We start from the raw sequence: 15670 nt of genomic DNA on the forward strand, positions 1-15670 counted from the left end.
ATTTATTCCTATAAAACGTAATTTATTTAATAAAAATTAATTGTAACATATGTATTTACTTAATTTTATCTAAGTAAAATAAAACAATATAAAACATGTCAATTAGAATTTATGGATTATAATTATTTGACTAAATTGAAAAAGTTTATTATCTTTTGATATCCACAATATTCTTAGTTAAAGTTTGGATAAAGAATATGTATATTATGATTAAATTAAATTTAATATGGAAGATAGACCTAGCAACTCATTAATTCCTATCTCAACTATATCTTCTTGCACACCAAATTTTTATTATATTGATATTAATACTGACTTATCTAAATCTGATCTAGAAATTAACAATGGCCACATTATAAATGCCAGAAAAGATATTGTAACCAATTCACAGCAAACTAATCAATATTATTTATTATCACAAACTATCACTCCAATTTTATCAGATGAAATTTTTTCAAAATATTTTCAGGATTCTACATCTCCTAGATTAAAAATAAATTTAATAAATGATTCCCAATATAATTATAATACATCTTCAAAAGTGCAATGTAATAATTTAGATAATTTACCTCAACAAAATCATTCAAAGGTATAAGTCATTTTCATATTAATTTTGAAATATTTATTAAATCTTTGAGGTTATTATACAATAATTGTATGGTGCTGTAAAATAAAAATATAGATTATTATTTTAATTTTTATACATTTTGGGATCATCACCAGTAGTGGTGTATTGCATAAAAACTTGGAGAGGGGCTATGATATATATAATTCATTTTTTAAAATTACAAATATGAATATCTTTATTTATATTAAATTTTTCATTAGGAATATATTCATCAATATATTATTGAAGCATAATTTGAATCTTATTATTTTCTTGTCACCAAATCATGCACTAGGATATTAGGCCAATTTTTTGAAAGTATAAGTTAGCAGCAATGTGTTTTTTTCTGGCTATTTTTTCAACTTCAAATCATTTTTTGAGTACGTTATTTTATTTAAAAATCAGATTTTATGGAAATATATTCCAGCACATTTAAGAATACCTATCTTATGAATTGTAGACCATTTTGCCATTAATCTTGGAATCATTTATAATTTATATAAAAAATCTATGGAAAAACTAATATAAATTAGATTAAGTTCAAAAGTTAATAAGAAAACTGAAATTCATAGGGTAGGTATTTTAACATTTTGGAACACATTTCTGGTAAAATCAGATTAAAAAACGTGCAAAAAAATGATTTAAAGTTTAAAAATAACACATTGCTTCTAACATATATATTGGAAAGTTTAAAATAAAAAAATAATTTTATTAAAATGTATTCAAGTCATTATACTTTCGTTTTCATCCATTTAGATGGGACTTCATTATAAATTAGTCTAATTTTAATCTAACTAATTTTGGATTTTTTTTAATGGCATATTTTTAAATAAAAGTGGAATTTCAGAATCAAGCGATTTGTAAATATTTACCTATATACAGTGTCTACATGAGAGAGGGAAGTGATTTGCCTCCAATTTTTTATATAATGATAAATAAAATATTTATATTTCTCATTTATTCATTGGTAATTTTTTAGTACAGTTTGAAGTTGTACACGCTCTTGGCTATTATTTAGAATACTTAGAAAAACTAGCTGAAAGGAACAATGTAGAACCTGATAAAATAATATTTCAATTTTTATTTCTTTCATAAAAATTTTAAATTCCTATTTAATAATTTAAAAGATTTTGTTGAAATTGGACTATTTCTTGCCTGTGGTGTTATTAAATTGGCTAAATTCTAACAGTCAAAAAAATTCCCTAATCCTTAAGGTAAGAGTTTTTTTTTTCAAAATTGAGCTATCCTTGAAATTTAAACCTTGATTGAAACTAAGATGATAGTTGTGGCTTAAAAATATGGTTTAGCCTGTTTAAAATTGGATTAAAACCTTTTAAAAATAAAGATATTTATCACCACTACTTGTGATGATGAACTTCACTTTATATTTTAAATTTTTTATAAAAATAATGAAAATAATAATATTGATAAATAAAACTTTTTACTTCTCTATCTACTATGTGGATGTGGTTATAAAAATCTGACTATAAATTTTTTAAAATTTTTATGACAATAATGAGAAAAAAAAGGGATTCAAGTTTAACACTTTTGGAAAAATATTAAAATTCTTTGGCGTGAGGGCTCACTACCTCCTCATAATTTGGAAAGGGTGATAAAATCAAAATAAAATTAGCAAGGGGCATTCACCTTGGTTTCCCTCACAATACACCTAGGATTAGACAGTGGGATTAGCCCAAAGCCATACTAAGCGTCACTGAGTCTGCCATACATTTTTAATTTGCCTTTGCCAAAAATTAATCCTAAAACTGAAAATACATTAGAGCCCTACAAATTTTTCTTCTTGGTCCTTATTTTCTAGAAGAGAAAAAATTGCAATATTAAGATATCAACTGTTTTAAATAAGAAAATTTATAAACCCAAGCAGCCCCTTAAATTTTTTTTAGAAGCAAGTCCTCTAGAAAATAAAATAATAGACCTCAGGTCTGTCCGGTCCAGGCCCTCTAGGAAATGGACCACGGAAAAACCCGGCGGCCCATAAATGTCTTTGCTAAGCATTACATAAAATTTTAATCATTATTCTTAAGTATTGCATAAAATTTTAATTGTAACCAAATCATATCCGTTCCTTTATGTCAAATTAAATCAAGCATGGATTTTTTAAGAGGAGATGGGAAGGGGGGGTGATCATAAGTGTAGAATTTTATTTCTTTATATTTAATTATTTTATAATTTTAATTGATAAATAAGAACCCTTTAAGTTTTGAGAATTCCAAATTTTATAAATGATAGAATAATTATAAATGATCAGACCAGACAGAGATCGTTGATTTTAAAGGAAAAGAAAGAAAGAAAAGAGATTTAATGGTTTTTGTTCAATTTAGATTTTTTTCTTCTTCTTTTATTTAATTCTTTTATGATTTTACTTGAGAAATAATCTCTTTACGTTTTGAGAATTCAAGATTATATAAATGACAGAATAATTATATTTCCCAGTAATGACGAGACCAGAGATCGTTGAATTAAAAAAAGAAAAGAAAAGGAAGTAAGTGAGAAAGAAACAAATAAATAAAAGAGACTTGATGTTTTTTTTCCATGATAGATAGAAATCAAGTTCAACAAAACTCATAATACATATTTTATTTATTATAAATAACTAAATGTGTCATTAAATGAAATTGAATTCCTAATGAGAGTGACACAAAACTTATAAAATAATAATACAAAATAAATCATAAAAATGCAAAATTCTTGACCGATAACTCATCGCGATATAATATTAAATTACCATGTTTTTTTACAACTACTGCGTTTTTTTTGTGGCTACACAATAATATTTTTTTTTACGAAAAGAATAAATAATTTCCCCTTTTTAAAATTAATTATTTTTAAATAGTAAAATTATAATTTATTCATTTTTTTGTTTTCTACAGACCACAAGGGAGACTATTTTACCAATGTTAGTCGATTCTTTACCCCACGTTCACGAATATTACAATACTTTACCCCTCACGCCCAACCACAAAAACCTCAAAAACGTTTATTACCAAAATTACGAGAATTCGGAGATCCGTAGTAACTCCTCTCACAGGAATGATTCCTCGCCCGAATACTCAGTTTTCAATTACGATATTCCAAAAACAATAGGTCCAAATTTAGACAAGGATGATGTCAAACGGCAGAATTTAAATTTGCGATCTGTGGTCATGTCTCCCACGCTGCCTAGCGACGACGGGCCTTTCGCTGCTCATCGATCTAAATATGTAAATTACGCCGGTAAACCGAACGAACAAGTTCAACCGCATTCCTATCTCGGGTCCGTTATTCACGAATCATCGCCGAACGGGATTGATTACGATATCCCTTTTACGAAATCTAAATATTCGAAACACTTCAATCATTCCGTTCCGACATCCAAAAAATGTAAAGAAGGGATCAAGGCCATACCGTTCTTAGGAAAATCTAGTATAAATTTTTTTTTTGAATAAATATAAATAATGTGCGAAATAATAAAACAAATCGCATATTCTCAGGCTCTTCGCTCGGTTACGACTATCCAAATATCAAATCTCGACACCAAACTCGCAACACCGGAAATGGAGAGGCTGTTGATCAAATTTCTCAAGCAAATAAGTAAGTATTTTTATTAGTTAAAAGTGTATTAGCCATTATTACGCTGTACTACAATATGCTATCTTTTAAATTACTAAATCTTTTGAGATTTATTTTCTGGGGATTCCCATCAATTACGCGAAAGCTTCTAGAGTGAATATAAAATATCTATAATTTTATATGCTTATTAACTTATTTTTCATTGCTTAGAAAAAAGAACTTATTAAATTAATTTATGAATCATATTCATTATGAATATGTTTATGTAAAAATAGGCTACTTTTTTTATATTAGATATGTCGATATTGCTAAAAATAATAACGCCGTTACACTGCGCGTTACTTTTAAAAGTTAACACCATTATATTGATTTTTTTTTATGGCATTGGTTCAAAGATAGATGATAAGTAAAAATCAAACCAAATATCGAATCGATATTAGTTATCGGATCGGTTTTTTATGAATATTGGAAAACTACTGATCGAATCGGTAAAATTTGTGGATCAGCATAACCCTATTAATTCGTTTATTATTAGTATATTTTTGCAGGGAGGAACCGACTCTATAGGGATAAAGATAAGGAGGTAATCACCTATGGAGGTCTAATTGTATTTTTTTCCCCCGAAATGATATTATTTTTTTAAAAATAAAATTGACTAATTTATTAATGGAGAAATTTTTTTTGTGTCCCGACTTCTCTTATGACTAATTGCCTTTTAATGTGAATTTTCAGCTCGAAGCCTATTCACAACGGGTTTTTTTTAAAAGTCATTCAAAATTATTATATATTTTCATAATATTGATAATTGTAATTTTTTAGACCCAAAGTGTTAAAAAAATATTTTCTATATTTGACGTTGAGATAAAGTTACAAAACTTCCATTATTATATATATTAGGGTAATCATGTTATAGCGTCTGCGCGTACGCAGGAATTCGCTTTGAAAGGGGGACGATAATTAATTTTTTTTTAGGATAATTCAAGGAGATATTTAAGAATATTCTTAAGTTTCAAAAATTTATTAGGACTAGTGACTATAAAATATTGTTACACAAATTCAAATATAGATTAATGATAAAATATTTAATGTTTTTAATCTTTGTAAAATTCATTTTTTAAAGTATTTCAAATTTGATATATAAATTTAAATTATATTTAAAAAAAAATGTTGATAATGCACAAAAATATTCTTAAAAATTTTGCATGTGTATAAACTTAAGAAAGTATTCAATCAAAAAAATATCATGTATTAAAAAAATGGAAAAAAAAATATAATTAAGAAGCATATATAAATTTATAATGTAAAATTCAATCTTCTTAGGGATAGAGCTAATTTTTCAAAGATTTTATCAGTGCTTGGTGTCAACTCCATATATATATTAAGAATGGCTGACACCCATTCAATCTATTTTCAGAGATAGTACTTCTCGATAGTATTGTTAAACGTTGATGTGAGCCCATTTTTAAAACGGCTAACTCAATATTTTATCCAGAAAAATATTGCGTAAGCCTGAAAATTTTATAGATGGCACAAAGGTTTAGACATCTATTAACGAAATCTCGAGGCTTAGGCAATATTTTTCTGGTTAAAATATTGGAGTTGGCCATTTTTAATAATAGGCGCCAAGCGAGCCATTAACAACACTAGTTTTTGAAGTATATTTATTAGAAATAATTCTTGAAATATATTTTTGAAGTATATTTTTTTATTTTATTCGTTATCAAATCCCATTTTCTTTTACTATTCAAATTCATATAAAATAAAATAAATATAATAAAATAAAATAAACATTTTACAAAAAAATATTAAAACAAAATAAACAATTTAATACATAACAGTTTTTAACTATTCCATGGTATAAATCAAATCGATCTCATTTTTTTTTGAAATATTTTACTTTAGTTTTGCGGTGAAAAAGTTTCAATCATGGGATATTTTAAAATGTTAGATTAGTATAACGCCAAATAGTGTTTACAGTGGTCCGGTCGAACCGACTGCCCGGTCCAATCCGGTCTCATCCGACTATTGGGTTCGACGGGAATGTCGGGTCCAGCAACATGGTGGTTCTGTCCGGTTTAACCAAAGACTGATTTAAAAGGATAAAAGTTTACATTGAATTACTTTTTAATTAATGCACATGAACATGTAAAACATGATTATTTAATGCCTAACACTTTATAATATCTCATTAATTGTTTGCTTTTTCTATTCTTTTGCATAAAGGAACAATATATATAAAAATATTTATTTATCTTATGAGGGAGAAAAAAAGCCAGGAATAGGCTCTCGGTGACTGGGACATCAGAGAAATCTGGAAAGATGATATAAATGATCCAAAGCTATTTAATCAATATTTTATATATAATTAATTTCATCATATTAGATTGGTAGTATGGGAATCAATAATTATTCCCAATTCTGACTAAAATAGCATGGACTATCTCCCATAACAAGCTACACGAGTAGGCCTACAAAAAAACGAATCGAATAATTGCGCTATTCGTATTCGTACGAATAATAAAATCATTATTCGTTTCGATTCGATTCGAAAATTTTTCTAAAGCTTATAAAATATTTTGCAAAAAAAATTTTACTGATGTTTAAAGATGACACTTTTAAGGATTCTCTAAACTAATTGTCATTACAATATAAAAATTTATTGAAAATAAACGAAATAAAACCCAATGATTTCATATAACGTTAACCAAACAAATTGACCAAAATATCCGATTTTTAGCATTAGAATTGCTTATAAAAAAATATTTAACTATTTCTTCAATCTAATATTAAAATTTTATAAAAATGTACAATAATCTCATTTTATAAAAATAGAAAATAATACACAAAAATATTAAATTATAGTAAATCCGAATTTGATAATATCCAATTTTTTAAGCATAAAGTCTTTCTAATAGTTTCCTTCTTCAAAGACATTCTATTTTTCATTATCATATTTGTTCCTATTGAGAACAACCGCTCACATGAAGCCGAAGATCCCTGAATTGACAATACATCAGTTGCCATTTTCGACAACACAGGAAAACGATCCCCATGCAATCTCCACCATTCTAAGGGACTCTTATTTGAACTGATTCTTATTTCGTTAAGATATGTCTCCAACTCACATACTGATGCGATGTTATTTTGTTTAAAAATTCTATCCATGTTCGTATTGGGTTAACTGATGTTGATTTGATATTATATTTTGTAATCATTATATACATCTTTAAATTTTTCTAATAGATTTGTCGTGCCTATGTTATATGTAGTTGGTAGTTGCTCAAAAAATTCCATTTTTAGTCTAGGATCCAGTATTGTTGATATTATAGTGTGAATATTTGTTAAGTTATAATAAGTTTATATTTTCTCAATCGCACTGATAGATATTTGCGAATAATTACGAATATTTATATATAAATAATTTCGAATAATACGAATAATTTTCCTCATTATTCATATTCGATTCGAAATTTCGAATCGAATAATTGTGTTATTCGTATTCGTAAAATACGAATCGAATCGAATTGAATCGAATCGAATATCAAATAACAAATAATTCGTTTTAGGCCTATACACGAGTAGCATTTGAATTCTTTTCTGAAGCTAGTGATAAAATATCAAAAAATGGAATAGAACGAATCCAAAGATTGTTCAATCTCCAATGAAATTTGAATTATGGATAAAAAATGGATTTCATTTGATTTTTCAGAAGATTATTAGAATATTTATATATAAATTAATTTTATTTTATAACCAAATATCTAACACATATTATATATATCAAAAATTCATTAAATATGCATATTGATTTATATTATATTAAATATGCAAATTGATTTATATTATATTCAATAAATTTGGTATTAAAAATTATTTGATGATATAATTAAAATATTGGTAATTTAATACATTTAATTTTTAATAAATTTAATGTAAAATAAATTTTTATAGTGCAACAAAGAACATGTTTTAAATGGGATCGGACCGACGGTCCCACTTTTTGGACTCATCTGACCTAACGGTCCAGTGGTCCAGTCCTATTTTAAAAAAAGATCAGAAAAACACTAACGCCTAAAATTTTAAATCGATATTAATTCACAGGATAATCTGCTGAAAATGTGATAAATATAAATAAATTGGAATATATTGTAATAAGAGCTAAAAATCAAATATTTTTGAAAAATATTTTAGTCGATTTCTGAATTTTTTTGAGGGGGGGAGATGGGGTAAATTGGTCTCCCTCCTCTCCGTTACGTACGCGCATATATAGCGTCCTTCAACCTGGATTCGCATTCAGGTGAGACCATTTTTTCCTGAAGCTGACAGGTATTTTTTGATATAAGGCCAGACCAGGGCATGAAAGAAAATCCGTTTTTATATAATATTAATTATAGGTCATATTCAGTTACGCAACTAACGTTTACAATCTTACACATTTTCATATTGACCTTTTTTTGTTATATATAAAAAAAAATTCAAAAATATCAAAGGTTTCGAGCCCCTGCGCGCCCCCCTTTAGTGACGTACTGGTCTTATTACATTCAAATAAATATTGGCCGATGGCATATAAAATTGAATTTTTTTAATTTAAGAATAAATTAAGGGTTTATCATTTATTCAACAAATCTTAAGTTCATTTAGCCCGATAATAAATTTGTGGCAAAGTTGCTGGGTTTATTTTTATTCTTAAAATGGCGGCGATTACAGTGTTTTGTAGATTTGTGCAAATTAAATTATTTAAATTGTAAAAATTGTTAAAAATATAAAAATCTTCGTCTGAGTATTATAGTGTGTTATATCCATTCTTCATAATTTTCCAGGAGAGCATTTCTAAAAAAAATATCTATTATATTTTATGTGATCACACCATAATAAGGCAAATACAGTACAGTACTGAAGGATCAACTTATCGAAAAGATTGCATTTTGAAAAATATAATACTCAGCCCACGATATATTTATTTTAGAAATTTTTGCACGTTAAATAATTATATTTTCAAATAAATTAAAATATATGGAAATGTTTTCAATCAAATCTGCACAACATTATATAATTAATCTTACCTGTTGCCATCTCATATAGGCAAAACACGCTTTCTTTCATCATCCAATTTTAGCAGAATTACATTTTCAGGTTTCTTCTTTAAAATGCAAGGAAGAATGCGTTTTTTTTAAAATAAAAATGACCAAAGAGTATGACTATGTCCGTTCGACTAAATTTGTATACTTATTGCTTTTTAGTATGGGCTTATTTGGTGGCATTGTTATTTTTCGTATTTTATTCTCGTTTTTTTGTTTTTTGTTGTGTTTTTTTTTCGTTTTTTTTAAAAAAAAATTTCTTTTGCTTTTTTTAGTGGTCTTTAAGTTATAAGTCGACCTAGCACAATCTATAGGCTTAAATTTCTTTTTTATTCGAACCTTGATCTGTGATTTCATGTCATCACAACCGTTAATTGCTCAACTCGAGAAATGGTTAACTGAAGAAATATTTTTTAATTGGATGAATTATATTTAAAATTAAACAAGTATCTGAAGGAGTTGGAATAAAGAAAAGAGGGATATGGTTTAGAGTTATTTAAAGGTTTGAAAGACATAGGTTAGTTGTTAAATTAGTTTTCAAACTTGGCAGGTAATGTGATTATAAATTGACTAATAGAAATTAAAATTAATCAGCTGTTGTAACACCAATATTCTTGATTTGGACCATTATCATCACAATACATCATAAAAACAACATTTATCTAAGTATTATATCAATTTCATTGACAATAGAAAAAATTTCTTCTAGGAGGAGGGTGGGGTTGGATTATAATAAAATCTAAATGAATATTTTGAAAATAACGAAATAAAGAGGAATATCCACAAAACTCGTCGAATCGGGACTTGCGAAGGCGGACCCGCAAATATAATATATTAAAAATAATCATTCATCGGGATTCTAGTTTTTGATTATGGTCAAATAAAGAAAAAAATGGGGTTTATGTCAGGGATTCTAATCAAACATTTAAGCCGATATTAACCGTTATTTTACCCGGTTGAATCTTATGATTTTATGTTTAAGAGTAAAAAATTTAAAGATGATAGAAAATTTATTATCATTCAAATTTGTCATCAATATTATTTTACATTTTTTTAAAAATATAATTTCCTTTTTTTTATACTTTAATTTAAAAAAAAATCTTATTAATGCCTTGAGATAAATCAAGTCCAATTTATAAATTATTTATTTATAGTATTCTAAATGATACATTCAAATGTAATGTTACAATTGTAATACAATCATAGTCGTAGCCAGGATTTTAGTATGGAGAGCGGTGGGCTATTAGGGGGGTTTCCAAGATCATATTTTGCAGGCATTTGGCCATGTTACAATTTTTAAATGATAGTTTTGATTTTTGATTTGTTTTATAAAAATGTTTTTTTCTATAAATTATTAACTTTTGCTTATATTTCTTTCAAATTATCATTTGGCAAATTTCCGAAGGGAGAATTCACCCCCCTGGTTACTTCTAAATACAATTAATCTTGAACGGTTCATCAATCATCCTCTGGAACTCGTTAAAAAAATATCACGACAAAATCCAAAAGAAATAAATAAGATTAAGATGCCGTCATGCTGACAAACTCTCGAAAAAGCATCTATAGAACAAACATGATAAAGTCCATTTAAAAGATTAGTGATTATTAGAAATATTTAATTTTTTTATAAAACATCGTCTAAATAAAGGAATTAATATTTTATACTTTTTGGAAAAATCGTAATTGATATCCAGAATTATATAAATTATTTGACGTTATGTTGTTATTTCCGGTTATTTAAGTTAGCGCAGAGTGATGCTTTTCAACAATAAAATTTACACTGAGATATTTCAATCGTACCGCTCGCTCTCAATACCAATTTTTTAAAATAAAATAATATTTAATATTGAAGTTAATAACCGATATTTATTTATAATTTTAGATATTAAATAATAATATAAAAACGTTATATATTTTTTTAAAATGAAATTTAAAAAAATGTGCTTCTCTATACATAATTCCAATATGTGTAATGTATATAAAGGTGTTCAACCTGGTTTTTAGAGGTTCTAACCAAGCCGATATAATTTTTAAAGAATCAAATTTTAAACCGTTATTTTTATGAACCCGAACCGATATTCATTTTGGTTTGAATCCCAGTCAATTTAAATCATTTCAAAAAATTAACTTTCACATAAAAATATTTAATTTCTTGTAACTTAGGTTTTATTTAAAATACATTATCATTAAGTAATATTAAAATCGACCTTTAATTTTTTTAAAATATATCTACAACTATAATATAAAACACATTTGGTAAACTCGCAATACAAATATAGTTTTTTTTTCCACTTTGTAATGATTTCTTACATATAATTTTTATTTCCGTATAATTTATGTTACATATGTACAATTACAGTGAAAGAAGAGTATTTTTCAAATTACATATTATTTTTTAGAATATAAAATTGTAAGCCGTGAAATAAGTGTAAGACTCCAAAAAAATTTTCGATGGGAATTAGCTGAGGTGAATATGGTGGTGGGTATTCAATCCTACCTTTATAAGCATCGATAAGATGGCTTCTATGGATAGATGCATTATCCATTACAATGATTGCATCCGGTGGTAATATACTAATAAACTCTTATAGAATCACGTAATAATACCCCATTATAAGTCCTTCGAATTTTATAATGGATTGCCCCTCCAATTTCAATTGTGCAAAGTAGGCTTACATTTTTACCCTTGGAGGATATGATTTTTATTATTGGGCGACATTGTATGGCTCCCAATAGCTTGGTACAACATGCAAGTTTATTCCAGTTTCATCTAAGAAATTAAGTTTTCTCTTGGGATATTTAAGATCTTTACACAGAAGATCTGACGAATATTAATTGCCCCAGAAGTATTTCTTATATCAAGCTCCTTACCAGCTCTTTTTTTAGACACATATTTTTGATATATTTACTAATGGTTGTTTTCGATTTTGGTCTACCAGGTGGCAAATTTTCTATTCTGGATAGTAAGATTGTTATTTTCCATTAATAAGCTAATGAAGGAAGATCTTTTTTTAAAAAATTCTAACTTCCTCTTTTTTTTGACACATTTTCTTTATTTTAAATTAAATTTCCAACATAATTTTTTTTTTAAACATGACGTTTAATCTTAATTAATTGCTTGTCCATATTTAATTTCAATATGTATTAAATTAAAATAAAATCTTACTTTGTTTACCCCCTTTTATTGTATATTTAATAATGAACTCGTTTATAAATAATTGTTAAAAAGCCATATTTGTAAAATTTATAAAAAAATTTATTGTATTTATTATTTCTTTTACTCGTTTCCCGTATAATTAAATTACATAGTCAATTAACTCATAATTTTATTAGTAAAATATATCTTATTTTTTTTTGATTCTCAATTTTTTCCCCAAAAATATTTAAGTAGGTTTATCTCCGCCCCGTTAATCTGCTTTTACTTTTTATAATTCTTGTCAAAAGCGAATTCCAAAAAAAAAAAATTGAACAGCTCATTTTATTATTCAAAATAATTCTCCCCCCCCCCCCTTTTTCCACAGGTATAACACAAAAATCTAATCTACCCTTTGCCAAAAAATGATTCCCTTTTCCCATATTTTAAGACCTCTTGCGACCTTATAAAAATTCGACTTGATTTTACCCCGACGAAGCGATTTTCTATTACACCTCTGACTTCAACATGACCCCTTTTCACTGAAAAATTTAATGACTAATTATATACTCATTTTTTTGCCATTTAGAAATGTAAAGCCTCGTCACAGGATTTTAGAATGAAAATTCAACACTTGTTTTTCGAAATTTTTATTGCCATAAAACTTTTGTCGATATCCTCCTTCCTGTTATTTACACTAATTCTTTTCTTGGCGAGCAGTGATATTTTAAAAATAACTAATCAAAGCCAAGCCCATATCTGTTTTTGGGCGAATTTTTTTGTTGTTGCTGAAAATAATTTGATACATAAGGGGCGCAGCAGTGGGGTGGTTGATTTTAGATATATATAACTGTCTTAGCCGTAACTGGCGGCCTCATTAACATGGAAAAATACTAGCTTATAACCAACTGACAAATGATTTTGTCTACATTTAATTGGAAGATGTCCTGCTTCTAGCAAAAAAAAATTGCATAATATTTTATCGCGCGACTTAAAATTGGTATTTATTTATTTAGTATTGTTGCGCAACTCGGCAAAATATAAAGTTAAATCGCGTGTAGAAATTGTTCGCTTTGGCCCAATAGTAAGCGCAAAATACCGTGATATCGCCTCAAACGATGCCTTAATTTGTAATTTACAAATTGCATAAAATTAAGTCAGTTATACTATCATTTAGCGAAAATACGCCTCGCTTCGACTTCCGGTATTTCTGTTTACCATAAACGACGCATGAGGCCTCATTTAGAGTAAACGCACGTTCAAGCGCAATATTTACAATATCTAGCCAATAAATCATAATTTATAAATTTGGAACGAATCGATGAAAAGGCTATAATAAAATTTGGAAAACATATGTAGCGACGTATATTTCAAAAATTATTATCGCTGTGAACAACTGTGATTTCGATAGCGTTAAATACCGCACCGTTTTAACAAAACGCGTTTACTTAAAAGAAGCCTTAGATTAAATATTCAAGCCAACTATTATTTTCTTCTAATTCTCTTTAAAAATAATTATTTAAAAAAAAACAAAATTTTCATAACAGCAACACATACATAATCATTTCCTCATTATAAAATAATTAGGTTGCAAATCTTATAAATTGTTTATAGTTAATTATTATTATCTGACATTCAAAATTTTAAAAAAAAATTCGAAGCGGAAACGAAAAATTCGATATTGTTAATTCCTCTATTAATTACGATTCTCTTCCTACACGCAAAACAAATCATAAAGGTAAATTTTTATTTAAAATAGATACAAATCACTTTTTTTTATGTTGATTTAAATAAAATATATATGATCCTTAAAAAAAATAAAATGATATTTTCGAAAAAGTTTATTTTTTTTATGTTTTAAGCTCGAAGGTTAACCCTAAAAATATTTTTATTTTATTTTTTAACCCTTTTTTGATATTTTTTTTTGTCGTTGCTTATTGTCAATTTTTTTTTTAGAGTAATGATTAAATATTTTTTTTGAAATATTTATATTTGGCATTATAAAACTAAAATATATTGCCGATTCATCTGACATTAGATTTATAGCTATGAAATTATAAGACAATTTTTAGGATATAAATATAATCAGATGGCAAATGACATCGCAGTCTCTTATCAGAGCCAATCTGTTTGATTTAGGCACGTGTTCTTTTAGCCCTGTGACATCAATTGGGTAATTGCTTTTTTTAAAGCCGTTTACCTGTCGGGGAACGAGAACTATCACCTCAGCCTTGCTAATTTTTTATAGCTCAACTTTTGAAGTAAAAAATTAAACTCACTCCACATTGCTTAACGGATTTTCTTTGGCACGCTCCTGTAGTTTGAGCCTTAGCCGATTTTTAGTCATTAACCAAATTATACTTGATAGGCTATAATATTTAAAATAAATCTTTCATGAATCATGACATTATTTTTTTAAATATTTTTTATAAAGGCACAAATGGCTCAATTATATATTGCTCTCAAAATACACACTACGATACAACAAATATCCAATCTATGGTAATGCTTAAATTAATAATTGATTGAATATTTTTCACCCTATTATTAATATAATTTAATTATTTTCTCACATCCAATTTGATTTGTATATTATTGCTAGAGAACATTATTTGGATTTCTTTCTTTTAATTAATATATTTATAATATCATTATATTAAATAAATTTAAATGTGTACATCTAATATAATAAATAATAATCGATATTTAGCCTGGTACAAACGACTCAGAACAAATATATCATTATTTGAACCATCTTTGCAATTCTGTCGAAGAGAATGGAATTGATAGTAGTTTATTTACTGACTCGAAATTGAAAAACAACGAGAATGGTGATGCCAAGTCTGGCGTTAAAAGAAACGCCATGCCCGCCACTCTACAATACATCGATATTCAGGTTGTCACGGACGAGATAAACAGTAATAAAATTTGTCATAAGTGTCCTAAATCAAAACCCTTACAGAGGAACAATATTGAAGAGAAGACTTATAAATGCGATAATATGTTAGAAAATCATGCGAAAAATTCCTTATTCGAGAAAGTCGATGATTTGAATCCGATTAAAAGGAATAATGATATGCTCGAACCTAAAGATACGTCTAAAATATCGAACAAGATTTTCAAAGAAAAGGTTTCAAAATCATTGCTGAAAAAAGTGTACACCAGGTTTAAAGAAAGTTTGCGCCAGAAACCAAGTCAACACGATACCGGCAAATCATTCCGTTATAATAATGGTAATTAAATGATGAGCCTATATTTTTTGTTATAAAATACATACTTTAT

The 15670-nt window shown here is 27.0% G+C and overlaps 1 protein-coding gene across 2 annotated transcripts in view; it reads left to right on the forward strand.

The window, feature by feature from the left end:
• Positions 1-15670, forward strand: part of LOC135928202 (uncharacterized) — a 25875-nt gene continuing 10205 nt past the window's right edge. The window contains exons 1-6 of one of the 2 annotated variants that reach the window (XM_065464590.1): positions 1-17; positions 3499-4030; positions 4099-4198; positions 14050-14126; positions 14823-14890; positions 15099-15621. In XM_065464590.1, coding sequence (XP_065320662.1) covers positions 3523-4030; positions 4099-4198; positions 14050-14126; positions 14823-14890; positions 15099-15621 — 1276 coding nt within the window. In that variant the 5' untranslated portion in view covers positions 1-17; positions 3499-3522. Of the gene's footprint in view, positions 18-211; positions 590-3498; positions 4031-4098; positions 4199-14049; positions 14127-14822; positions 14891-15098; positions 15622-15670 lie in introns of those variants that run through there. The other variant, XM_065464589.1, reaches the window with a different exon arrangement.

The sequence above is a fragment of the Gordionus sp. m RMFG-2023 genome, chromosome 4 (assembly GCF_954871325.1).
Source record: "Gordionus sp. m RMFG-2023 chromosome 4, tfGorSpeb1-WG-v2, whole genome shotgun sequence".
Lineage (NCBI taxonomy): Eukaryota > Metazoa > Nematomorpha > Gordioida > Chordodea > Parachordodidae > Gordionus > Gordionus sp. m RMFG-2023.